A 26276-nucleotide genomic window follows, 5' to 3' on the forward strand; every position below is an offset into this window, starting at 1 on the left:
GGTGCAAAACAACAGTCGTTAAGGCGCCATCCCCTCAGACTAGAGCTGTCCTATCTAGTCTTTGAACGTTAACTGATGAAGCCTGCTCGGCTGTGAACAGTCCAGTCAAAAGTGATTCAATGCCCTGAGAGAAAAAACTAAAAAACTTTCCAAGTGTATTCAGTATATCAGCAAGACGCATCGTTACAACAGACAAATTATCCAAATAAAGTAAAACTCCCTTCGTGTCAAAACATGAAGCACTTCAGTTATGAAATCAAACACAAACAGAAAAGCAGGTGCTTGTTGCTGCCATCATTGCAGACTTTTCAGTTATTGGCTGTGGAGTCTCTACAGTCTCATATTTTGACAGAAAGAGCCGCTAAGCAGTTGTCAGTATGATGTATGACTTGGGAGTGAAAATGCACTGATAAATTAGAAGTCTATGTCAGACTAAAGCAGCGATACTGAATGGTCTTTCAGTCTGACTTAGACTTTGGACTTCAGGATATATTATTACACCCAACTAAAAATAGATACCCCACACTTTTTGTTTTTTCTCCCATCTTTCATGAGCTGAAGTCAAAGATGTAAAACTTGTTCTATGTACACAAAAAATGCCTTTGGGGCGGGCTTATGAACATTTGATTCACAGGAAAGAGCTCAGGTTTTCATTAATTTGGTTTAACCTTTGTTTAACCAGGTAAAAGAGCCATTGAGAGCAAGACCTCTTTAGCAAGGGTCACCTGGCCGACGTCATACTGGAAAAAAACGGACAAATAAGATTCAAGATTGAAGAGTTTTATTGTCATATGCATAGTAAAACAGGCAGTTCTGCTATGCAATGAAATTCTTATTCTGTTCATTCTCCCAAGAAAAGAAAGAAAACACAAGAAAGAATAAGAACATCAGAAACATAAATACCAATAAATTAAGCAACAACAACAACAGAAGAGACATTAATACAGATAAATAATACAAATAAGTCAATAAATAAATAACAACAAGAAAGCAAACAAAGTCGGAGCAATTTTGGAAAAAAAAAATCTATTTGAATGATTTCCATTGTCAGTTTCTAGTGTGGAAGTGCTTCCAGTGAAACAAATTGTGACCATTTCCCTTCAGATCGGAGAGCATTCCAAGCAGACGGGGCAGAGAAACAGAATTCCTTTTGTTCCCGTTGCAGTTCGACCACGAGGAGTAGAAAGTTGCAAAATTTCATTTGATCATAAAGCATAACAGCTTTCAGTTCTCAGAAGAAAAGTGCATAGATAAGTAGGGCCCAAGACCAGAAGAGCCTTATAAACCAGACGTGGTGGATAGGCGTGTCCTGATAACAATTTTTTTCACTTCCGATATCAATCTGATAACAGTGCGAATCATACATACTTTTATGATTATTTTGTAGTGTGGAATGTTCGAAAAGGCTTGATGAAGTAACATTACTCAAACAGAACAAGGGATGGTCATCTTTTCTGTTATAGCGAATGACTTCTTTTCGTCCCGTAGGAGCGTCCCGTGTAACGCTGCTTCAAATGCATGATGGGTTTGGTCGTTTTAAACTTCCACGGTTCGGTGCCACCACGGTAAACTAGTGCATGACAGGTTTTACACTCAGCTAGGACGTAGCAAACGTAGACATGCTGGGCCATAGTCTGGAATCGACTGCTTGTATCGGAGTGCCAGTATCGGAGATTTTAGATGCAGGCCGATATAATCTGATTTTTGTTTTTTTGCTGATATTGTTTGATATCAATATTGGATCGGGACACCCCTAATGGTGGACATCCCTGCAGTCAACATGCCGATTGCTCACTCCCTCAACACTTCCCACGTCTGTGGCATTGTGCTGTGTGATAAAACTGCACATTTTGGAGTGGCCTTTTATTGTGGGCAGCCGAAGGCACACCTGCTCATTCTGTCTAATCAGCATCTTGATATGGCACACCTGTGAGGTGAACGGATTATCTCGGCTCAATAAAAGAGATTTAGACAGATTTGTCAACAATATTTGAGAGAACTAGGCCAAAAAAATCTCCCAGAAAAGGTAGATGCAATTTGACATCTTTCATCTTTAGTTCGGGAAAAATGGGCGCAAAAACGTGTTGACATTTTTATTGAGTGTAATACCAATGTATAAGCTGAAATTGAAACCATTTAATTTGATGTGAAAAGGCACCCATACACACTGTAGGTGCAAGATACATTGCGACTATTCCTTAGCATGATTGCTAAGAATCTAAAGGAATGCATGTTCTAGCATGGGTGGCAGATACGTGATTGGATATTATGTGTTCCATTCATGTCCACTAACAACCTGACTCCTTGTTCCATCATTTCCTCTTCTTGTATTTAGGTACACAGCATTTGAAATGTTCATAAATCATTTTTCACATATTGTATTATATATTGTATATGAAGCTGTCCGTCCATATTTGTCCCTGTGATTTGCACCTGTATTTTTTCAGCAGCAGCTAAAACGGTGATGGGTGGATTACGTTTTCTTTGACTGCAGTCATGTAGTGCACAATTTAATTAACACTTATTTGGCACACACTAATACAATTATGCTGGAAATTACACTTTAGTAGTCAGTTGATCCAACAATTATGTGCAATAAATGTATTTCATTTTCAAACAGAAAGACTGAAATTGAAAATGCTCGAGTACTAATCAGACATGGAAAACTTCATAATCCCATAATCCATCCAGCACTGCCGTAAAGCAATTGCAAATCTAGCTTTTTTATCTTATGGTGATACAACTACAGTGGATCCCTGCATATTCGCGGTTGAGCGTTCGTAATGCATTTTTTGTGCAACATACATGTAGCAACATTTGACATGTTTGAGCCTTTACGCTTCACGGATAATGTTTTCTCGTCAAGCGTTAGAATTTTGCACTTTGTTTGGAGGTCCTTGAACGCACCATAGTTGTGTGCTGTCTGACATGAGAGTAGCTTTGACGGTTAATATATGATGAATTAGAAAACGGGCGAGCAGTATGGATTATATAGACGCGTTTGGAGAAACGCTTTCTTGAAACCGCTAGCCGGACAACCAAGCTAAAGTCTACACGGTGACTCCGAGTCCATCTCTTCATGGATCATCTTTACATCATCAATCATTAGTGGCGAGTGGCTATACATTGTATCATTTAAATGTGTTCAATAAGTTTGTATGTGGCATATTTAGGGCTTAAACCTGGATTGTGCCACGAGTGAACAATGGCAATTGAAGAGAGAAGGGGAGGGTTCTGGATCTGAATCTAATCCAATGACCTTTAGTGCAAGAGAATGTCAACATCAAGGCGTGCGCCAAAAATAGACATTTTATAGGCCAATTATTTAGTTGAGATTTTTCACCATTCGCCGGTGGGCTTGAAACCACCGTGAATAGCAGGGATCTACTGGTCATAGAAATTCTCAAATGTTTTAATGGCTGTCTCTGTCGAAAACAGGACCATGACAAGGAGGTGTTGACTTTCTCATAACGTCCCTGTTTTTTCTGATTAGGTCGACCCATCTTTGTTTGTCTGTCATGTGTAACCGTAGCGACTAACGTGAATACATATTAATCTTTTTTTTCCCCCTCCCATCCTTTTCATTCTCTCTTTCCAACGCTTAAAATAGAAGTGGAGCAAAAAGGTAAATAACAGACACGATCCGAACCCTGTAGCGCCTTTGTTTTGTGACATCGAGTTGTAAACTTCTTCCTGTGGTGGCCCCTATGAACCTTGTGGACGACAGTGGAACCTCTAAATTCGAACCCCCTGAAGTGTTCAAACAACATTTTGAGGGAAAAAACACCCAAAAATGAGGAGTTGAACCGCCATCATGCATGTTTCTAATGTCAAAACAGAAGTGATGGCAAATGGGAAAAATATGATTATGACCGTAAAACCGGAACTACTGTATAAGGCAGGGGTCACCAAGGTTTGTCCTTGTGAGAGCTACTTTTACAAAATGAAAATGGCCAAGAGCTACTCATTTTTGTAACATTTATTTTCATAGCTTATTTCAACCCAAACAGATCAAATATGCTTGTTTTACCAGAACATGAACAAAATGCTGGTGTCCACAACTCACATGTTGTATTTCACAATGCATTTCTTTCTACTCTTCTTTCATTATTAACTGAAAACCTGAATGAAAAGCAGGCCTGCCGGCACCTCATGTGGTCGTGGGGGCTACCTGGTGCCCGCGGGCACCACGTTGGTGACCCCTGGTATAAAGTATCGTAACATGCTGGTAGCACTGGAACAAAAGCAGTACACACATCTGTCCTGGCTGCTCAACCTAGCTAACGACTAACAATCTACACTACTACAAACAAAAGCTAAGCAACTAAGGACTGCAGCACTGGTCAGCCATTTGGTACACCCATCTGTCCGGGCTGCTCAGTAACAACATGTCAACAATAATACTAAAACGAGAAGAACGGATTGTACACCTCAAAGTGAGCTGCGCTTTAAGTACGTACGGTATGTAAAATGACTCGCATCCTCCCTTTGCATGTCCGTCATTGTGTTCAAGGGTGAGCACACATGCACGTACGTACATTGACACGATGTTAAAATGCTGCGAAAAAACACTGCATTGTCACCGAGCGGCCTTATATGTGTCGCTCTACAGTGGGACCTTGGTTTTCCTTATTTAATCCATTAAATCCATTTAATCCAAAATTTAAACGTATGAAAACTGAATTCTTCCTTGGGAAATCACGTAAATCCATTGAATTTGTAAAGCATATTAATAAAGAATACATTTGACAGATAATAACTATAGTTTTACATGGAAACAACTGCTACTGGACTGTTCAGGTTGTCTAAAAAGATGTTTTGCTTCTCATCCGAGGCTTCATCAGTTCATGCCCAATGAGTAGGTGGGACAAACACTATCCTGAGGAGTCGAATCCTAAAAGATTCAATCATTTAACCTCAAACAAATAAACAAGGCACACACAGTTGGGTTTCAGGCAAGTCCATGACCATGCTAACAAGGGTGATATCACACTAAACGACTGTCGTCGGCTGGCAGAGGGCCCACTGCATTGTATCCTAACAATTGTAATTTCACGCCACAAAAGAGCAAAACCGATCTTGTCTGGACATGCCTCCACCGTTAGAGCACAGGTGGGGGCCAGAGTCAGCCGGCCACATCTTCAAGACTGTCGTTTTGCACCACAAATTAGTGAAAGCAGTCTTGATTAGAGCTTGCCTCAAAAAATGCTAAGATCTTGCACAATCCCCTCAGATTAGAGCTGTCCTTTCTAGTTTTTGAGCATAAACTGATGAAGCCTGCTTGGATGAGAGACAAATTGTCTTCTAAGACAAGCTGAACAGTCCAGTTGTGCGACCGCTTCTGTGATGTGGCCCGCGGTGTAAACCAAGTTGAAGCTACCACCACTCCTCAACCTTGTGCTGCCCTACCTAGTCAGACAGGTGTGTGTCCCACCTAGTCATTGATCATGAACGGATGAACTCTGCTCGGGTAATAGGCAAAACGTCTTTATCAAAATCCTGATGCAGAGTCAGCAAAGCATGCTTTGTTTGGGCACTCCATTCTGCGGAATAACACTGCGCAGGGTAAATGAACGCAATAATATACGAGAGACAGTGAACAAAAGTGTACAAAAAACAAGGTGAAAACTGAATCATACCTAAACTGGGGTGTTCGAAAACTGAGGTTTGACTGTATATGCTCACAGTCCACTAAGTATTATGTTAATGATCAGGGAAGTAAGGCTGACTGTAAAGAAAAGATAGCACACAGGCAGCAGAACGATGTAAGTGGGGGCATATTGGCTGGGTTTTTTCTCCTCATTCTGCCTGGATGCTTTTGCCATTCAGCAAAGTTTGCCTGGCTTCCAAACCCTTTTCCATAGCATGCCTCGGTAACCGTTGCAGTTTTCTTCCGTCCCCGTCTTTCTCCAAGGCCCCTTTTCTTCTCACCTCCCATTATTTCTCACCTGACCCCAAGCTGCTTCTTTCTCCGTTGATTCTTATGCCTTAGCACCCAGAACCAAAACACCTCAAGAAAGAAAGTTCTTTAAATTTGTAGTGGTTGTGACGTTTGCATCACTTGCTAATGACAAGCCTCTCAGGTCTTTACTGTAGAAAAGGTGAGAGGCATCTCGGTGCACACGAGTATTTGACAGACTGCTGACTCCTCTCTCATAACCTCTCACGTCTGCCACTTTAGTTGGTTTTATTTCTTTTAATTACAGGACTGTTTGAGTTGTTGTGTTTCGTTTCTGTTCCCGTCGTTTGTTCTTTACATTTCTTTATATTGGAACATTCTGCTTGATAACCTTCCTATTTCTTTTGTTTTCTTGCTATGCACACAACCAAAATCCTTGTACTGCTTGTGAATATTGGCAATAGCTTGTAGTTGTTCTGGGCCACTCCTAAATGTGTGTCTGTCCTCATTCCTTGTGGACAACTCATAAGATAGATTTTGTTTTGATATTGCATGCATGATTCTATTGATGGCGTATTAACATGTCTGCTTCTTATTCTACTTTCTTCTATTACTAGTTTTTATTTGTCCCGGGACTCTGAAAGCTGTCAGCGAGCCCTCCTTTCAGTTTGAAGCGGAGCAACAAGCTGGTGCCTGGTGCAAAGATCCACTGCAAGCTGCAGACAAGATCTACTTCATGCCTTGGACTCCGTATAGGACAGACACTCTTATCGAATATTCCTCCCTGGACGACTTCCAAAACGCCCGGCAAACAGTGACCTACAAGCTGCCCCACCGGGTGGATGGAACTGGATTTGTGGTCTATGATGGGGCGGTGTTTTTCAACAAAGAACGCACCCGCAACATAGTCAAGTTTGACCTGCGAACTCGAATCAAAAGCGGGGAGGCCATCATCAACAACGCCAATTACCACGATACGTCGCCCTATAAGTGGGGTGGCAAAACAGACATCGACCTGGCGGTAGATGAGAACGGCCTGTGGGTGATCTACGCCACTGAACAGAACAACGGCATGATCGTCATCAGCCAGTTGAACCCCTACACGCTACGTTTCGAGGCGACGTGGGAGACGACCTACGATAAACGCTCGGCCTCCAATGCCTTCATGGCCTGTGGAGTACTCTATGTGGTTCGCTCCACCTATGAAGACAATGAGAGCGAGGTCAGCAAGAGCATGATCGATTACGTTTACAACACCAAACAGAACCGTGGGGAATACGTCGATATCCACTTTCCCAATCAGTACCAGTACATTGCGTCTGTGGATTATAATCCGCGAGATAACCAGCTCTATGTGTGGAATAATTTTTACATCCTGAGATATAATTTGGAGTTCGGGCCACCGGATCCAGCTCATGGTAAGAACCCTTCAACTTGTGTTGAATTCCATTCTTTAAAATGTGATTGCGCTTTTCTTTAAGTTTGCTTCTCTTTCCTTAGCACCTCAAAATCTGTGTAAGACAAAGGAGTGTATGAAAACATCCATCCATCCATTTTCTATACCGCTTCATCCTCATTAGGGTCGCGGGGGGATGCTGGAGCTTATCCCAGCTGACAGGCGGGGTACACCCTGGACTGGTCGCCAGCAGGGCACATATAGACAAACAACCATTCATTCACACTCACATTCATACCTATGGACAATTTAGAGTTGCCAATTAACCTCACCTGCATGTTTTTGGGAATGTGGGAGGAAGCCGGAGTACCCGGAGAAAACTCACGCGCACACGGGGAGAACATGCAAACTCCACACAGAAATGCCCAGGGTAGAATCGAACCCGATCTCCAGGCTGTTCCTGTATTGGCCAACGTGCTAACCACTAGACCACCGTGCGGCCCTGTATGAAAACACTGAAAGGGAAAAACTAATTACAGAAGGATAATTTGGGTCCCGATCTGTCAACATATTTGGTCCTCCATCATATTTGAGGATGAGCTCACATGTCTGTAGCATGTCTCCCTCAGTGAACCACAGCCCCCCAGCCGGAAGCATTCATGCACCCCCAGACCATGACACTATCACCACCATGCTTGATTGGAGGCCAGCCATGCACTTGTCTTCTCGGATATTTTGACAATAACAACTCAAAGTTGTTATGTAGGGCTGCAAATAAAGATTATTTTCTTAGTCGATTAATCCGAAACTTGTTTTTTTTGGTTATTATTATTTTTTATTAATCGAGTGATTGGTTAGGCCTTACACGGACCAAAGCAATACGGACCAAACACAAACTAGTTACTAGTTTTGTCTGCAACATAAAAAATATGCATATTTAAACGGCTGAAATCAGAGGATATTTATATAAAAAAACTACTAAGTGAATAACAACGTAGTTGTCTATTTATTGGATAATTGATTAATCGTTGCTTTTAATAATCCATTAATTATAGCAGCTTTAAAGATAAGTAATTTTCAGTGCATAGTAAAACTTTCCATGCTTGATGTGTTTGAGAAACTTTGGGTTTGGAGGGCTGCTGTAAACAACACCTTCAAGGTAGGTTACGCTATCATCCAGAATCTGTATCTTGGGGATTTAGGCAGGTTTACCATGGGGGCAATCCCAGAGTCCCTCATGCCAAAGCTCAAGGGAACCCCTCCAAGCCTATTTTTTTTTTACACAGAGATATACTCACAGCCCTGGAAACATACATGCCCAGACAGGTGCAAAGTCTGGCCTGGGGCAAGGTTAGCACGTTCCCCCAAGTGATGCTGGAAATCTAAATCTCTACTGGCCATTAAATAAAGACTTCACTCACTGCGGTGTAGGGTAAGGCTTCAAGGGTCTGCATGAAAGGCTGATCAACCATGCAGGGTCTCATAAGAAGCATGTGTTTTTAAATTAGCTGTGGGGAAGCTGAGAAGGGGGCTAGCCTCGACCTGTGATAGACCTTATCCTAAGAATATAATAACAGTAATTAACCTAATCCCTCCACACCCTGGGTCCTAAGTCCGTGTTCTGGTCAATGCAGTCAGTTAGGAGTCGTGGGGGGGTCGAGCAACTTCTCCAGATAATCACCGGGCTCAGTATTTGGTAATGTGTTTGCTTGTGCATTTTTGAAGTGATAGGAGTAGGGCCGGGGCAGCTAAAGTGGGTTCAACCAGTTGAACAACATTAATCAAGTCAAAGCCAAGGCGAGTCGTGGTGCAAAGATGACAATTATTAAGATTTGAGAATGGTGCGTTGAGTTAAATATTTATCGGCAGAAAACCCATTTTCTACTGCCAACATAAGAATGTGAAAGACCTTTTCTAAACAAATATTTTTACTTTCAAACATAAGGAGCCAGTAAGGAATGCACTGCAGTTCAAAAGTGGCTCATCCAAAGAAAAACAGAATATCACTGTGGTTTGTGCACACCTGGAGGTAAGAACGGCTCAAAGAAAGATGGATTTCACAAACTGTACTTGTAGATTTGTCCTTACCAAATCTTAACAAAGCATAAAAAAGTACAAACCGTGGCTCCAAGGGGTTTTACTTACTGACAAAAGCTGGTATCTTCAACGATGGTAAAGGGCTGGTCATCCAGCTCCATCATTCCCATGATAAAATCTCAGCTCACTTTAGCCCTCGGGTCTTCTCTGGTAAACTTTTTTGCACTTTTCAAACGCGGTGGCGAAAGGAACAAGCCCCAGGCGTCGTAGCGATGCTGACATTTTAGGTGGCTGATAAGGTTTGATGTGTTGAGGATAGATTTTTTTTTTTCCTTCATCGCGGAATGTTTGCAGAGCATTTGGCGAACTGTCTTCCTCTGAAACGGTGACAAGTCCCATACGATCGATGCCATGTTTGTTTCCAGGTGAGCTCAGGGAAGTTACGACAGGCCGTTTGTGGCACGTCACACAAAGGGAGCGCTTAAAGTGCTCACACTAATCCACCTACAGCAAAGTATGGAGGTTTTTTTTGGAGGGCGGGGGGGTATTTATCGGTATGATGTCATAATCCCTCACATCAGCCTGATTACTTTTGGTCCGATACATATTGTGCACCCCAATTTTTTTGCAGTTACGTACTTTTAGCGTTTATTATTATATTATTTAGTTTATTTTTTAGGGTTGTACCTGATGATTGACTGGCGACCAGTCCAGGGTGTACCCCACCTCACGCCCAAAGCCAGCTGGGATAGACTCCAGCTTACCTGCAAATGGGGAATGAGGGAAAAGAGGTATAGAAAATGAATTAATGGATGTTTTCCCATCCTTGCGTAGTTTATGGCTGTCACAGTATATGTGTTTATTTATAGTCATCACTTGCTTTTAGCACAGCTTCTGTAAGCAGCAGCAATTAACTGATGAATCAATGATCAATCAATTATCCAATTAATCAACAGCTATTTCAGTATTTGATTAATCAGTTTTTGATTTAAAGATGTAAATATCCTCTGATTTCAGCCTCTCAAATGTGAATATGTTTTTTATTTCCATGGAAGCAGAACTATTATCTTTGTGTTTTAGGCAAAACAAGATATTCGCACACACCAGCTTTGACTTCGGCAAACAGTGATGGACTTGTTTTCCTCTATTCTGTTATGTTGCGGACCAAACCGCTGACTGTGTTTGCTTCATATTGATTTGGGGTGTCCAAACTTTTTCCACAGAGGGCCGCATACTGGATGCTGGGGGCCACTTTTGCATATGTTTTAGTTATTAGTATGAACGTTTACATTTGAGATTCATTTGACATTCACAAACAAACAACCATTCACATTCACACCTGTGTTAGCCCAGTGCTTCTCAAATAGTGGGCGGGCCCCCCTAGGGCATTGCAGTGAACTGTCGGGGGGGGGGGGCTGAGAGACAGAGAGGACTTTCAATATTAGTGCAGACCTGCCAACATGTATGCATTTCTAGTACTCAGCAAGCAATTCGACCCTTGAATACGCTTGCATGCCTCACTGCTCTCCATTTTGTAGCATTTCGCTGGTTTTGATTTCGAGTTCCGTCTGTACAGAACAGATAAATAAACAGATATTATCAGTTTCTCAATAGTATTTAAAACCAGGGGTGGGGCGCGAAAAAAATTCTGTCCCCCAGTGGGGGCATGACAGAAAATAATTGAGAATCACTGAATTAGCCTGACATGCTTTCTTTTTGGGGGATGTAGCACCCAGGGAAAACCCACGCAAGCACGGGGGACAACATGCAGACTCCAGATATTGCTTTACCCACAGGGATTGAAACCCGCATCTCCTGACTGCCTTCCAAAAATGACATTTCAGTAGAATTCGCTTAGAAGGATGCACAACGTTTTGTTTCCTCTACTGCGTAGTGCAAGGACTCGTATTCATACCAGTAAGGACTTCCTGACAAATGAGGCATTTTCGTGTTCTTGCTGCTGACTAATGTATGTAGAGCAGCAGTCGATGAGCGCAGGGGACAATCGTCTGAGATGATCATCAACATGTCAGTAAACTTGTCCTCCCACATGGATGATGTTGACACATAAATGATGGGCACTCTCTTCCTGCCTGTCGCTGGACGGCCTCTCTGCGATATCTTCATGCTCGGCTCATTGCCTTCCCCACAATCACTGCGTACAATGGTACATCTTTTGAGCAATGATAAAGACACACCAATAATATTCCAGCTTTGCTCGAGCCACAAAATGCTGATGACAATGCTTTAGCATCTAATTGTGCAGAAATTATTCTTACATGGGCAATTATGAATGTAATGATGATGGTAAAGTTCCAGACAAACGATCAACAGGGTGCTTTAATCAAAGCACACGGAAGATGGGTAGATGTTACGGCATGAGATGCGTTCCGCGCTCAACGCTGACTGCACCCCGCATTTGTTAAATTGCACAAACACGCCACGTTACTCGTTAGTCATGGAATCCAAATGCGGCAAAGTGATGTTGAGTCCCTCTGCGGCAGACAGTCGGGGTCTTGTCAAGTCCAATAACGCCGCTCGTGTCGGGGCGAGATCATCTCTTGTAGGATTATGAGGGAGTGGATGGGGTCACATCCAACAGGCAGGCTCCGCTGGAAGTGGACATTAAATGGGTCACTTAGTCCGTCGCTTGGCTTTGACCAGCAGCACCATAATCCACTCATTTACCCGTGGCCTCGTGCCTTTGTTCCTTCCTTGCATATACGGGAGCTCCTAAAATAACATATTCCTCTAACTGAGATGATTAAATTGATTTAAATACGCCATTCTCACTGAAATCTCATTATGCGGGGATTCTATGGGTCGTTTATTCACGCAGAGTTCTGATGTGTGGCATCAAACTGTTGAGTAAGCATATCGGAAGCCATTTTTTTGACTACAAATATGCGCAAACTGCCTATATTTGCTGCCTGGATGGCACACAGGTGAGCTTTGGAAGGCTTTTTATGTATCCCATGTTGCAGAATTAAATTCTGAATCACCCCCACACAAAAGCCCCCGGCGCCGTGTTTAGTGCCCACACAAATCAAGACCTCCTCTTTTAATTGCTCAAATGTCAATACATTTGCATACAAGCGGTGAAGCACTTTCAAATTATACATCTGCGAGAACGCAGAGAGGAGAAAGACCCAATTTGTTCAGAAAAGGGGTGGCGCGGCTCATGACTGTGGTTGGCCAATTACTTTACAGTGCTCCCCATGTGGGCCAAAAAGTTCCCTGCTGTTTTAGGTGTAATGGAAGTGCTTTACAACGTGCAAATGCTGGGTTGTTACAGATGCACAGACAAGCTCTTACCCCAGAGAGCCTCTTAGCGTTTGATGAATATAAAGCTTTCTGATAAGCACCGCTGTGATGTGTTCCTGTCTTTGGCGGCGCTTACATGGAGGTCAAACTTCCCATGGAAACATTTCCGGGGAATGCAGGGAAGACAGAGAGAGCGACATAAGAGACTTTTTATCATCAAGCTTTCACAGTCACCTGAGGTGTCTGGCTGAAATGTCAGGCCTGCGCCGCTTCAAGCGGGAGAGCAGCAAGTAAGCATTCAGATGTGTTTAAAGCGGACAATTTGATTGTTTGCCTGGACAACACGGCCCTCCCCATAACCTCATGTCAGCTGTCCAAGTGCACACAGGAGTGAGAAAAGGAGTGTCCACTGATGTGGAAAATCACCCTTTTCGGTTTTGTTCCTCAGTCTTGGTTTGTTCTCAATCAACTACCATCTTATTGTCTGCCTTTCACTGCCCCCCTTTTGTTGTTTCTGTTTGTGTGACCTCCCCTTTCTGGAGTTTTCATTTTCAGGCTACTCTAAAAGGTACAGCTTTGTTTTTTGTTTTTTTTTTAGGAAAAAAATAATAGCTCAGGAAAAAATGATAAAATGCCTATCTGGGTGTTCAGTCATTTGCAGCCCATTAGTGTTGATTGCACCTCGAAGGAAATGGACTCCTACTGTACCGCCGTTTCTGACACTGTTTGTCTTTTTCCTTCAGGAGTCCCAAGTACACACATCAGTCATTTAATGTGTTTTTGCTGGCGTCCATCCTGAAGTCAACTCGTAAAGCCTGCAGCCAGACTGTTCAAATCATACCAAATGAGAGCACTGCGGACCAAATGACAGGATTTAAGTAAATCCTGAGCTGTGTCTTTGGGAAACTGTACAAAGAAGGTTCTCACGCATGTCAAGATTTCACATTGAAAAATATTTACTCACTGGTGGGAGAGGAACGATTCCATCGAAACATGAATATTGTACTAAAACGGTTTGTCTTTAAGTGAAGCGACCCTATTGCAGCGCCAGTTTTCCATCTAAATGTATCACCAGCAGTCATTCTCGGTTTGTTTACTCCATCCCAAACTTTTAAAAAGGGGCTTTCCCTTCTTGGGAAGCACTGTGATTAAGCGGTTAGTACTGTTGCCTCACTACAAAAAGGTTCTGGGTTTGATTGCCCTTCTGCTTGTTTGGGTTGTCTTGGGTACTCCATGGTCCAAGGATTTATATACTGTAAGCTCCATGAAAGACTCTAGGTGTGAAGGTCTAATTGTTGTCAGTCTCAAATACGCTAAAATCATGGTTTTTGTACAACCTGGTTTTCGTAAGATTCACTTTTCAATGTAAATGTTTTTTGTATGCTGCCTTGGTTATTGTATGGACTACAAACTAACAAACCATTCTGCAGAACCTGGTGCCCAAACTAAGCAGCCGTGCATTGGTGACACAGGCCCTGTCCACACGGGAACGTTTCTGGGATTTTCTTTGGCAGGTTGAAAAAAAGTGCCGTATTAGTAAATAGTTGCATCCGGACGGAAACGGATCATTGGGTGAAAAGGAGGTAATACAAAAGGCACATCTACGTGTGGCGCTGTAAACACACACACAGGTGGAACCACGTGACACACCGAACTATAGAAGAAGGAAGAACGCATAAGTCCGTCATCTTCCGCTTTCCAAGGTTTGTCTATATTTACAACAAAGTGGAATTACTTTTATGAGTCATTTTGGAGAAAAAGACAACAAAATGTCAGGAGAATGTTGACTGTGGTGAGTCATGTCAGTTGAAATATTCAGATATGTTGGCTATGTCGTCAAAGCTCACTTCTGATCTCGTGACGATCATCGTTTCTGAAAACAGCCGTCTATACGCAAACCACAAGCTGGCGTTTTTAAAAAAGACCTTTTCAGGGCACCCAGAATGCCGTTTCCATGTGGATGAGAGGCTGAAACGATAAAAATACTTTGCTGTTTGGAGTTGAAAGCGTTTCCGTGTGGATAGCCCCTCAGTCTCGCTTGAATCCCCCCCCCCCCCCGTTTATTTATCCATTTTCATTCATCATTTATAGTGACTTTGCATTGTTATTTGTACGTAAAACTAGAATTATTCTGTGTAAAATATGTTCTGTGTTAATATTTGTGTGTATCTGGAACAGATTCATTGGGTTTACATGGTTACCTATGGGAGAAATGGATTCAGTTTCCCTACATTTTGGTTTTCGTCTGACCTTTTGGAACTGAGGTTCCTCTGTACTGTTTTTCCGCTGTGCATTGCCTACTTGGTTCTGCTTGCCATCAGGGACTTCAAGGCATCATTTCTCGTAGCTGGTCAGCCCGTATTGCATGTGCGCTGAGGCTACTGTGTTGTGCCAGACATTGACATAATGCTCCAATCTATACTTTGCTGCAGCGATCAGTTTTCTCGCTGTGGCCAGCCATATACCGAGAGGTAAACACACAAGACCCCCCTTTCCCCTCATTGCTGTCTTGTCCATACTGATGCATTCAACGTGGCATGGTTTTCACGATTTTTCACCAAACGACTGCAGGGACTAGTTGAGCCCTGTGACTGATTGGTGATCATTCCAGGGTGTCCCCCACCTAAAGTGGATCGTCCAGCTTTCCTCTGGCCACGGGAAGCATGAGCAGCATAGAATATAGACATGTGGAAGAATGTTCCCATCTCCCATTCAACTGCGTTGTCAAGTGAACGTTGTGAAATGTACAGATGTCATCAGATCTGCAGTGTCGAAACCCCCCCATGTGACCGAGAGAGCTAGACATGTCGAAGGCATCTAAGTTGCCACCTGGTGTGCACACATCACATGATGGGTAGAGTTTCATCTCCGCTTACTGAAGATAGCTGGGACTTTGAGGAAGAGGCTGGCTTGGTGAAGGGATGACTGGGTGAAGGCCAAAGCCGACTTGTTGCGCCTCCCATATCACTTTTTTTTAGCAGGTTTCAAACTGTGAAGTCGTCACGCTAAGTTACGATATAGGGGCGAAGTTAACTGAAGCGATGATCAAGGGGAGGAGGATTGGGGTTGGTAAAATCCCACGATGGGGATTTACAGCGCTGCTCACAGGTCTGTGATGTTGTGTTATGTTGGAAGGCCCCCCCCGGTGTCTGGCGGCTTTAGCGTATTCTCCGTGCGTGAGGTGAGAGGGTCATCTGTTTCCTCTGAAATCTGATGATCATCTCCGCTGCTCTTCCAGCACGGAACATCGGAAGACATAAAGGCCAGTTGTCGTTTGACCCACCGCCCCCCCTCTCCTTATACCACACATTCACGCAAAAACACCTCAGGATGTTTTGTCGAATTCTCAAGTGGCAGGTGATACTTCCCCAATGCTAAATACGGCTCGGCCGAATGAAGCAAACCCGGGGTTGACATTTGCACTCACAAAAGAGTTGTAGCACATAAGAGAGCCGGGTGCGTGATTCTAGCTTCACTGAGCTTTACAGCCAAGAGGATCCGCGGCCTCTTGTTTGATTACAGTCTGAGAGGGAAATAAGGCGTATTAAAAGAATTATTACTCAGACTTTACATTGGTCCCCTGTCACTCCCGACACATGCCTTTGAAGAGATTTGCTTTTTGTCCTCGCTAATCTGCGCCTGTGCACGACTTCTTATTGCAAAATGTGCACGTAGCGTATGTCTGCACAAGCATGCGCGTCTGTGTGCGTCATGTACAGTCAGGCTTGAAATAGACACCGCCCCCCACCCCTTGTCTGCACAGCATTAAATATCAGTCTGCTTGGCACACTTTGAGTTAATACTTGAAATTTGAGGCACGTACCGTACAGAGAAAAGCTCTCAGGGAGGGGGAAACAAGCTGTAGTCTGGCAGCTGCTGCGTCTGTTCCTTATACTTTGCTGTCACGATGTAGATGACTGCGCACTTGTGTGTATGTCTTCTTATATACTACGGAAATATTTAAGGCAATAACTGACTACGGCTGTCAAAATTGGTGTGGTAATGCGGATGAATTACAAATTTGAATGCAGGTAACCCATCTATGGCGCAGAATGACTCAAAATCTCTGATACATTTTGGGCAGTTTGTCCAAGTACAGTTGATCGGGTAGTGACAGGCAGCAGAACCAAACGACTCAGTGAGTAAGACGCTAAACTAGAGCTGTCACGATTAATCGACGATTAATGGTTTATCTAATTAATCGACAACTATTTTGGTATTTGAGTCGTTGTTTTTATTTCACCCTGATTTCACCCTCTCAAATGTGAATATTTTTAAAAATTCCTTAGTTATCTATGAAAGCACACCAATTAGGCCAAGCAAGATAGTCACACGCATCAGCTTTGACTTTGGAAAACAGTGATGGATATTTTTGCCTCTTTTCCGATATGTCACGGATCAAACCACTGACTGTTTGTGTTTGCTTCATATTGATTCGGTCCGTCTAGGGCCTAACCGATTGCTCGATTAATCGAAACAACAAACTTCAGATTAATTGTCCAAGAAAATTATTGTTGCAGCCCTACGCTAAACAGCAGGTCGGCCCACTCGATGGGAACTTTGAGTGGAAACACACAAAAAAAAACACGACAGAACAGGCGACCGCCATCAAGTGTCTTCAGGAAGGATTCTTTGTTTCATCGAAGCACTTCCATCTTCAAATACTTCATTAACACGGACCATACTGTACGTTAGTCGCAGATTCTTTCTTGAGTCTCTTGCAAAATGAAACCCATCTATCGTAGACTAAAAATGAATGATATTGTTCGGACCGTCCTTTTAACAGGGCAAAGTCCACCCAGATTCTTTTGCTCTCCCAGGTGTGAAATAATGCTAAGAGTCTCAAGTAGGGTGTACAATTTAACATTCAAAGGAGTAGATACAAACAGTCGCAATGCCAGCACTGGAGAGACTGGTCAACCCATCAGCCAACGTCTTGGCGAGTTCCAAGCGGTCTCTAAAGCGAAACTGAGTTCCTCTTCCTCATACTCCTGCTGTGGAGGCGGTCCCAGTTAACTGTTTGTTGGAGTATTAGGTTGATCTGGTTTCAACCAGTCCTTGGCTAGGGGGCGGGGCCTCTCAGCCAGGAGACAGAAAGAGTGACTCATAATGAAAGTGTGGGTGTCCGTGTGTGAGATTAATGAAAAAGAACAGGGTGCCTTTTGTTCCAAGCGAAAGGTCTTGCGAATGTGTTGTCTGTGTTGTAGATAAGCACATACTGTACTCTACATGTTGCAGCACCCATCCAGAACAGAGTGGAAAATATTCTATTCCTAACACTATTTAATCATGATTAATCAAAATGATCCCAAAGCAATCCTGTGATTAATCTGAGGTACATTTTTAATCGTTGGACAGGACTACAGCAGACAAATGCCTGCTAGATGATGTTCCCAGGGAGGTGAACATGTAGCGTATACCGTATACATTGTGCCCCAACTCCGATGGACATGACTCATGGGAAATTATTTGATTTGATTTTCGTTTTTGCTGCGCTTTCCTCATATTTCCTGTTGATTTGCAAGCAATCAAATGCACTCTTCCCCCGTCACGTCTGCAAATGCAGCGGTGAGTGAAAGACATGTAATCCAATTTCCTTCGGGTATTATTGCTGTTATTGGCAGACATCAAAATGCATCACAAACATATTACAAATTACAGCACCGCTCTCCCATAGGTGCCAGGTTATACCCAGGCGGGACTGAATTAAAGGTACGTCGATATGGAAATAATTTTCACTTTTTTTTTTATTCCACTGTTCAGCACCCTATTTCAATTAACCCGCACTCTGTGCTGCATGACCTCAACGCTGATGGGTTTCTTCATTTATCATCCATCTACTAGGCTCTCACTGTCCTTTTCACAAAGACAAAGCCTGGCTTCTCTCCGACGGCAGAAGCGGCCCTGTTTGAGGTTCCTTTCACTTATACTTTCCAAACTCCTACCCCATTAGGAGGCGATTACCACCCGAGAGCACACAAAAAGTACAGTAAGTCTTTCACAGAATGGGAACAAGGAGGTAAAGCTTCTAAGCTTCCTTGCATCGCATCAGGAGATTACACCATGCGACAAAGTCTCATTAGAATTTAGTAGGGAATTGTATGCAAGCTTAGGCTGTGTAATCGGAATAATTGCAGAAAAAACTGAAGAAAAGCACGTCCAAAAATAGTGAGTCATAACACAACACTGCAAAACAAACAAACAAACACACAATTTCACCATGATTTTGAAGTGGAAAGAGTTAAGATTAGGATTATCCTCCAGAAACCTTTAAATCTTGTTTGGGATGTATTCTTGAAGTCTGCTATGTGGAATTAGTTGGACGTGATAAGTGCATGAGTGCAAATCTATGCAAGGAAAAAAAAACAATGAAATACAAATACAAAATAAGTTTTACACAATGCATAATAAATACTAGAATACATGCAATGTAGTGAAAGAGCCTATTATTAGTATCAACTTCACTTTTCGCTGTAATTTACCATTTTTGCATTTTTTTTTTTATTCGGACTATTTCAACTTTCTTCTTATGTAATCTTTTTTAATTTTCTTCTCATAATATTATGGCTTTATTTCCATAATATTTTTATTTTATTCCCAAAATATGAGACCTTTTTCCCCAAAGTAATTTTCAAAAAATTGTAACTTTATTTTGTTTTGTATGTCATAATATTTTGACTTATTTTTTTTCTTTAATATTTCACCTCTATGCTGCTAGAATGATGTTGTTTTTTGTCGTAGTGTTATGACTTTATACTGCAACTTTTGTCTTGTTGGAATAACTTTTTTTCTCTTAATATTTTGACTTTTTTTTCGTAAGATTACTTTTTTCATTTTTTCTTTTCTTTTCTTTCTTTTCTTTCCTTTTCAAACTTTCAATTTCAACTTCCCTCCTGTATTTTATATATATATATATCGCATCTTCTTCCACGACGGAGCGCCGCGGCCATCTTGTTTACGTGTGTTCCACAGCGGAAGAAGATGCGAGCGTCTTCATCACATACACAAGAATGCGAGCGATTTGTGAGGTCTGATTTGATGTACTACACTGATGTTGAGGATCTTGTTTTTTTTTTTTGTTCAATTCTATTTTTAGAATGTGCCACGGGACAATAAAAAAACAGCTGTGGGCTGCAAATGTCCGAGCTTTGGTCACCCCTGGTGTAACATGAACACATTCAATACCAAAGACGTATTCATAGGTTTTTATAAACCCGGACGCCTCAGTCCCAACAACCCAAAGCTTTTGGTAGCTTCCATGTTTTCATAGCCATAGAGCACAATAGTCTCTGCTGCTGCAGCGGTTTCCTTTTGAAGAATGGCTGGGAATGAATGAGTGATGAGTCACACATGCTGTCACTTTTCATTGGTCACTGCACCCCGGTGACGCCTCACCTGGCGGGTGTTCTCGACGCGTACGTTCGACAAGCCGAGTTGCTCGCCTTCCTGTCCTCTCCTGGGTGTCCTGTCTCAGTGTGTGTCGTCACCTTTCACCCCGCTGGTAACAACACAACCGCCGGGACTGTGCACTCGAGTGCAGCAGCGTGCGGGTGTCGGATCGCACCGGGAGGTTACCAATAAAGTCTGCGCTGAATATTAGCTCCGTGCGCTCACACTCTGTGACGACTAATTGAAGGTTCCCCTCGGGCTGACTACAGCACAGACGTGATCATCAAACATCCCGTCCTGCTTTACGCCGCGCGGCCCAAAAGTGGAATTTGTGTCCAAATCAAAGAATCCCAGCCAACAGCAGCGCGACTTAAACGCGTCCATTTAGACATCTCCGTGGCTCTTTTAATACCTTTAGGTTAATTCCTCACAGCTTTTATTGGATTAAATTAAACCCAGCTCTGGCATAAAGGTAATAAGATTATTGTGCTGCCGGCTGGCTGGATTACAGACGGGCAAAGTACGCAACGTGCGTGAACGGCAGTGGTCAGAGCGGCTGCATTGTTTATGCATGAATCTCTCTGGGCAGTCAACCCTGCATTTATATTAGCCTCTTTTTCACACAGGAAAGTGGATTTGTCTTCATTAAAAACCTCCCAAATGGAAAGCTTTTGCCTTTTTACGAACGCTGATTTTATACACTTTATCATTAATGAAAACACTTTATGTTCCAGGCTTTTCTGTGGGGAAATCCTTCCCCACTTAGATGAACTAAATCACTTTTTTCGGTTGCAGAAAGCATGTTCTGATGACTGTGAGCCAAGCACAGGTCCACCTATTTGCAGTCAGTTCCTTCCTATCACGTGTCGTGCTGCAAATAACCATCATGTTCTTAGTCCATTCATCTGAAGCTGAAGCTGGTTTCAATAATCGAGTGGTCGGTTCGGCCAGGTGTGTCCCCAAGTGTGGCCCGGAGGCCTCTAGCGGCCCTCGGCTATTTATTTTTATTTTTTTTACTGGCCCACGGCACATTGAGAAACAACAATAAAGTCTAAATATTTTTTAATGGAATTTTAAAGGCGTAACATCTCTTTCGTAGCATAAAGTTGAAATCTTAAACAGAAAAACTTAACTTCTAAAAGTTGCAATATTATGAGATACAAACTAACCAAAATAAAGTTGTAATAACTCATTTGAAAGTTTAAAAAAAACACAACAGGCAAAAAAAAAAAGTCAATGAAGTCAAAAGTCAAAAGTAATAAAGTCAAAATATGAATAGAAAAACTGGAATCTAACTAGAAAGTCCTGATTTTATGAGAATAATGTAATATTATGATGATACAGTAAATGACATCATTTTAGGAGTATAAAGTTCTACTATGAAAGAAAAAAGACATGTTTTTCACCAGTCGTAATATTATGAAAAATTAAGGTTGGGGGAAGAGTTGTGATATTATGTAATAAAGTTAAAATATTATAGGAATAATGTCATAACATTACAAGAAGAAAATGGAAAATTTACAAGAAGAAAGTTGAAGTAGTTGGCAAAAAAAAGCAGCTTTAATTTTATGAAAACGTAATTTTACGAGAATAAACTTGTAAGTAGCGTAGAGCATACAGTTGATTTTTTTTAAATTTATTTTTAAGGTGGTAATATTATGAGAAATAAAAGTCATTTTTGAAAAATTAGGTTTGGGAAAATGTTATAATATTGTGGGAACAAAGTCACCATATTACGAGAAAAAAACATTTACAAAGATTATTTAAGAAGAAAGTAGAAATATTTGGGGAAAAAAACAGCAGCACGAACGTGGAAAAAAGAGCAAAGAGTGAAGATAATAACCTCTGTAATTTCAAACACGTTATTATTGTAAGATATTTTTATGACACCCTTATTTTGTTTACAAAATTAGACAAGATTTGGCAAACAGTGCTCTTATTTTGAAAGCCGGAAATGTGTTGTGTGTGTGGAGAATGTGTCTTGACAGTTAAGACAAGTTGGGTGCGAGAATGAACGCGCCTCTCAGAACTTCAAGCATGCTCAAGTAAGCTAACCCCGCTAGCTTCCATTCACGTAAGAGATGAGCTTCCAAGGCTTTCTGCCGCCGTTTTGACACGTTTAGTTTGGGGGGGGGGCTGGTTGGTGTTTGTGATGACATTCTGCCACGATTAAGCGGTCCGCCGGGGAAATGCTTCCCCACACCAGCGTTCCTTCTCCTCACGATCATTTCATTCACATCATGTCACTTTCCGAGAGACTCTGGAAAAAGATCCATTTTTTGGGCGAGAGTTTGCCAAAGTATTGCGCTACCTCGCAAACATTTTGCAAGACTGACAAATGCAATAACTGTGTGACGCTACAGGACACACTTCCGGTCGTAGAGGAAATGAGGTGGAAATGCATCATTGGTCACTTTATTGAAATTTACGGCTTTATTTTCTGTGGCTAGAGCAAGAGAGATAAAAAAAAACATGGCATAAAGCCTTTCACCTTTTCCTGACGATAGTATGATTTATCCATCCATCCGTCTTTGACCGCTTATCCAAGGTCAGGTTGTGGGCCAGCAGGCTAAGCAGGGAAGCCCAGACTTTCTTCTCCCCGGCCACCTCGTCCAGCTCTTACCGCGGATCCCGAGGCGTTCCCAGGCCAGTTGAGAAACATAGTCTCTCCAACGTGTCCTGGGTCTTCCTCGAGGCCTCCTACTGGTCGGATGTGTCCTGAACACCTCGCGAGGGAGGCATCCTGACCAGACGCCCGAGCCACCTCATCTGGCTCCTCTCAATGCGGAGGAGCAGTGCTTCTACTTCGGGTTTCTCCCGGATGACGGTGCTTCTCACCTTATCTGTAAGGGAGAGCTCAGCCACCCTACGGAGAAAACTCATTTCAGCCGCTTGTACCCGTGATCTTGTCCTTCCAGTCACTACCCAAAGCTCATCTGCATCTCCATCTCGTGTTCCATCCTTCCCTCACTCGTGAACAAGACCCCGATGTACCTAAACTCCTCCACCCTGGATTACGATTTGGATTTATTCTGGTAAAATTACCACTTTTTTTGTTAGATCGCAATTTATTTGACTTATTATTTGGACTTTTCTTCTTAATATTGCTGTGGGCTGTAAATGACCCCCGGGTCCCACTTTGGACCCCCCCTGCTCCAGGGCCTAACCGCTTACTGAAAAACAAGGTGGTACTGCTTTATGGAGAGACGTTTGGCATTGATTCCAACTTAGGTCAGCAAAGACGGTTCCTTGCCCGATAAAGGGCTGTGAGAAACCCATTCTAGATGTTCACAAGGAACAAAGAGACACAATGTGTGCGTGACTGTTCCTCAGCATGTGTATTGGATCAGGAGTAATGCAAACAATCATCTGAATATCTTGATGCAACGGTCAATTACATTTTCATTGGCCGTGTAGCAGGCGGCAGTAAAACATGTAAATGTGAAAACAAGTGAAAGGTTTTTTACGATGAAATGTAAGCGGAGCGCACGGCTCAGCGCCCCAGTAAGCCTGACAAGCGGCCAGCCTGTTGAAACGAGCGATGTTGACAAGATACAGTTGTAAATTGACATGCCAGAGGAATGTACTTGGATTACAGCAGATGCCGCCGTGATTTACTGGTCGCAGTCGCCGGCCCCTTTATCTTAAATCATGCTGCCGAACAGCGGATAGAGTTGCATTTTATTTCCGTCTGGATTCTGAACTCCCCACCCATGGAGACCACAGATCTTATCATTGGATACTCTTTGGACATTTTCTGTAGAGGGGAGGTCCAGATGTTTAAAAAGCCACCAAAATGGAGGATATGGAGGCCTACTTGTCTCTCTCCCAGGTATACGTATCGGTAGTGAGAGGACGCTAAGCACAGGTTGTCGACTTGAGTGCTTTGACAGGCGGTGCGGCCGACATTTTCTTTGTTTTGAGTAAAAGGATGTGAGGCTGGGGATGCGTGGCGGGAGGCTGAGGTTAAAGCAGACACCTCCAGCAGCTACTGCATGTCCACCTTGATGTCAGCTGCCTTTATGTGGACGTGCGCTGCCCTGTATTGGCCCCACGGATACATTTCTTCAGGTCGACAGCGCCTTATTCGCCACAGGGTGCAGCTCACCTCAAAAGGGGGATCAGTCAGCCTCATTATCCAGTGGAGAGCAATAGACACAGAGGTGTTCCTGTCTCTCCTTCAATTCCACCCAAAGACAGAAGCTGTCTTCTTTGTCTCCGACTGGAGACGAATTTTCTTGTCATCATCTCGACATGCGCTTCCTCAGCTTCCCAGCCCCCCCTCCCCTGCAAAAAAAAAAAAACGTATCTTCCTCCTGCTCTTTCTCTTGTCCTGCCGACTCCCTCCTCCTTTCTGAGGCTCGCTGTCAGCTTGTTTCATCGATGTTTTTACGACGGGGGTTGCGCCGCTGCGAGCGACCGGGCTCGGCTGGCGTGCCGGGGCAGCGCCTCTTGCCGCACGCTCTGCAGGAAGCCTAATGGAGGAAATCAAAGTACTCAAATGCAATTAGATACACCCCGCACATTGTATCCCAATTACAGCCCCCACCATTGGTAAAAGTAGCCCCTTTTGTACCCCGGCAGCAAATATAAGTTGTGTACAGACATTTATTTCATGCATTCTATGTTTTTTTATTGAATTTCCCTACCAGGGAATATAAAACATACTTTTTGTCTACTTGTGTGCAAAACACCAGGGTGGAGGTCTGCATGGATCGAGCTGCCGTCGTCTTTCCTTCTTGAGACAACAAATTAGTTTCCAAGTCGTGCACAACATTTTGCCTCAATGGCACGCATCTGTCTTGTGGAAACGGAGATGAAAAAAACACCGGGTCCACCCGCAAATGGCAAAAAAGTGTAAAGAGTGAGACAGCCATAAAACACAAACTGAGGGCTCATCAAACCAATCGCTTCCAGACCCGACCGTAATAAGTGAGTTTAGGCCAAGTAGGATTCCTTATTTATAAATTTAATATTTTTATAGTTTTGTAGAGCATAGAAAACCTGTTCATGTCCCTCTAAATGCGGTTTTTAACATTATTAGAGCCCTCTAGACATGAACTAACACCCCTATAGTCACTTTTATATTCGTATTATCCAATATAGTGGACATCCATCCATCCATCCATTTTCTATACCGCTTATCCTCTCTAGGGTTTGCGGGGCATGGCATGCTGGAGCCTATCCCAGCTGACTTCGGGCGACAGGCGGGGTACACCCTGGACTGGTGGCCAGCCAATGGCAGGGCATATAGACAAACAACCATTCACTCTCACATTCATACCTATGGACAATTTAGAGTCGCCAATTAACCTCACCTGCATGTTTTTGGAATGTGGGAGGAAACCGGAGTACCCGGAGAAAACCCACGCACACACGGGGAGAACATGCAAACTCCACACAGAAATGCCCAGGGGAGAATCGAACCCAGGTCTTCCCATCTCCAGGCTGTTCCTGTATTGGCCAACGTGCTAACCAATATAGTGGAGATAAGAACAGAAAATAAGACATACAAGACATAACTAAGACATAATATAGACTCACACACACATTAGCATTGGGAGAGTATTTTGTTTTTGCTTCCTGTTCTGTACAGTACTTCCTGCGGAGGCTGTTGTCTCATTAATGAACCATTATTGACACCTAGTGACCAGTGTAGAATAGTACACATCATCACAGTAGGCCTATGAATGCATCTTCTGAATGCCTTATATTTGTATTTTACTTCATTTAGCCATTTCTATGCTTGAAAATGCTTCATTTAGACAAAAATACCTAAAATTTGCTCAAGTGTGTATATTTTTTTACTAATATTTGGCCATATTCAACCACCAAGCAGTGATTAAGTGATGATGTTTTAAAAATTAATATATTTTTGAAAACCCGTGATTGAGTGAAGCCGCGGAATTCGAAGCCAAAAGCACTGCCTACATTTACAACCCGCAAGGTATGCTGGGTGTGCTTCCCAGCATGTCTTGCAGGTCATAGATTCATATAAACTAGTAGTCATCCCTCGTTTATCACGGTTGACTGATTCCAGACCCGAGTGCTAAAAGTGAATTTCCACGAAGCAGGATTCAATATTAATAAATACGTAGTTAGAGCATAGAAAAACTGTTTATGACTTTCTAAACACGGGTTTTAACATTATTAGAGCCTGCTAGACCTGATATAACACCCCTATAGTCACTTTTACACTCCTATTATTTGTTGTGTACATCACATTGCTCAGGCTACGGGATCACTGCGGGGGCAAGCTAGCGAGCTAACTCATTAGCCTCTCCAATTTAC

At 42.8% G+C, this 26276-nt stretch overlaps 1 protein-coding gene across 20 annotated transcripts in view; it reads left to right on the forward strand.

The window, feature by feature from the left end:
* adgrl2a (adhesion G protein-coupled receptor L2a) overlaps positions 1-26276 on the forward strand; it is a 154992-nt gene that overhangs the window by 87524 nt on the left and 41192 nt on the right. For 18 of the 20 annotated variants that reach the window (XM_054790269.1, XM_054790270.1, XM_054790276.1 and 15 more), the window contains 2 exons: positions 3611-3625; positions 6517-7317. In XM_054790269.1, the coding sequence (XP_054646244.1) occupies positions 3611-3625; positions 6517-7317 (816 nt within the window). The remainder of the gene's footprint in view (positions 1-3610; positions 3626-6516; positions 7318-26276) is intronic. The other 2 variants (XM_054790274.1, XM_054790288.1) reach the window with 1 other exon arrangement.

This window comes from Dunckerocampus dactyliophorus, chromosome 10, assembly GCF_027744805.1.
Source record: "Dunckerocampus dactyliophorus isolate RoL2022-P2 chromosome 10, RoL_Ddac_1.1, whole genome shotgun sequence".
Classification (NCBI taxonomy): Eukaryota; Metazoa; Chordata; class Actinopteri; order Syngnathiformes; family Syngnathidae; genus Dunckerocampus; species Dunckerocampus dactyliophorus.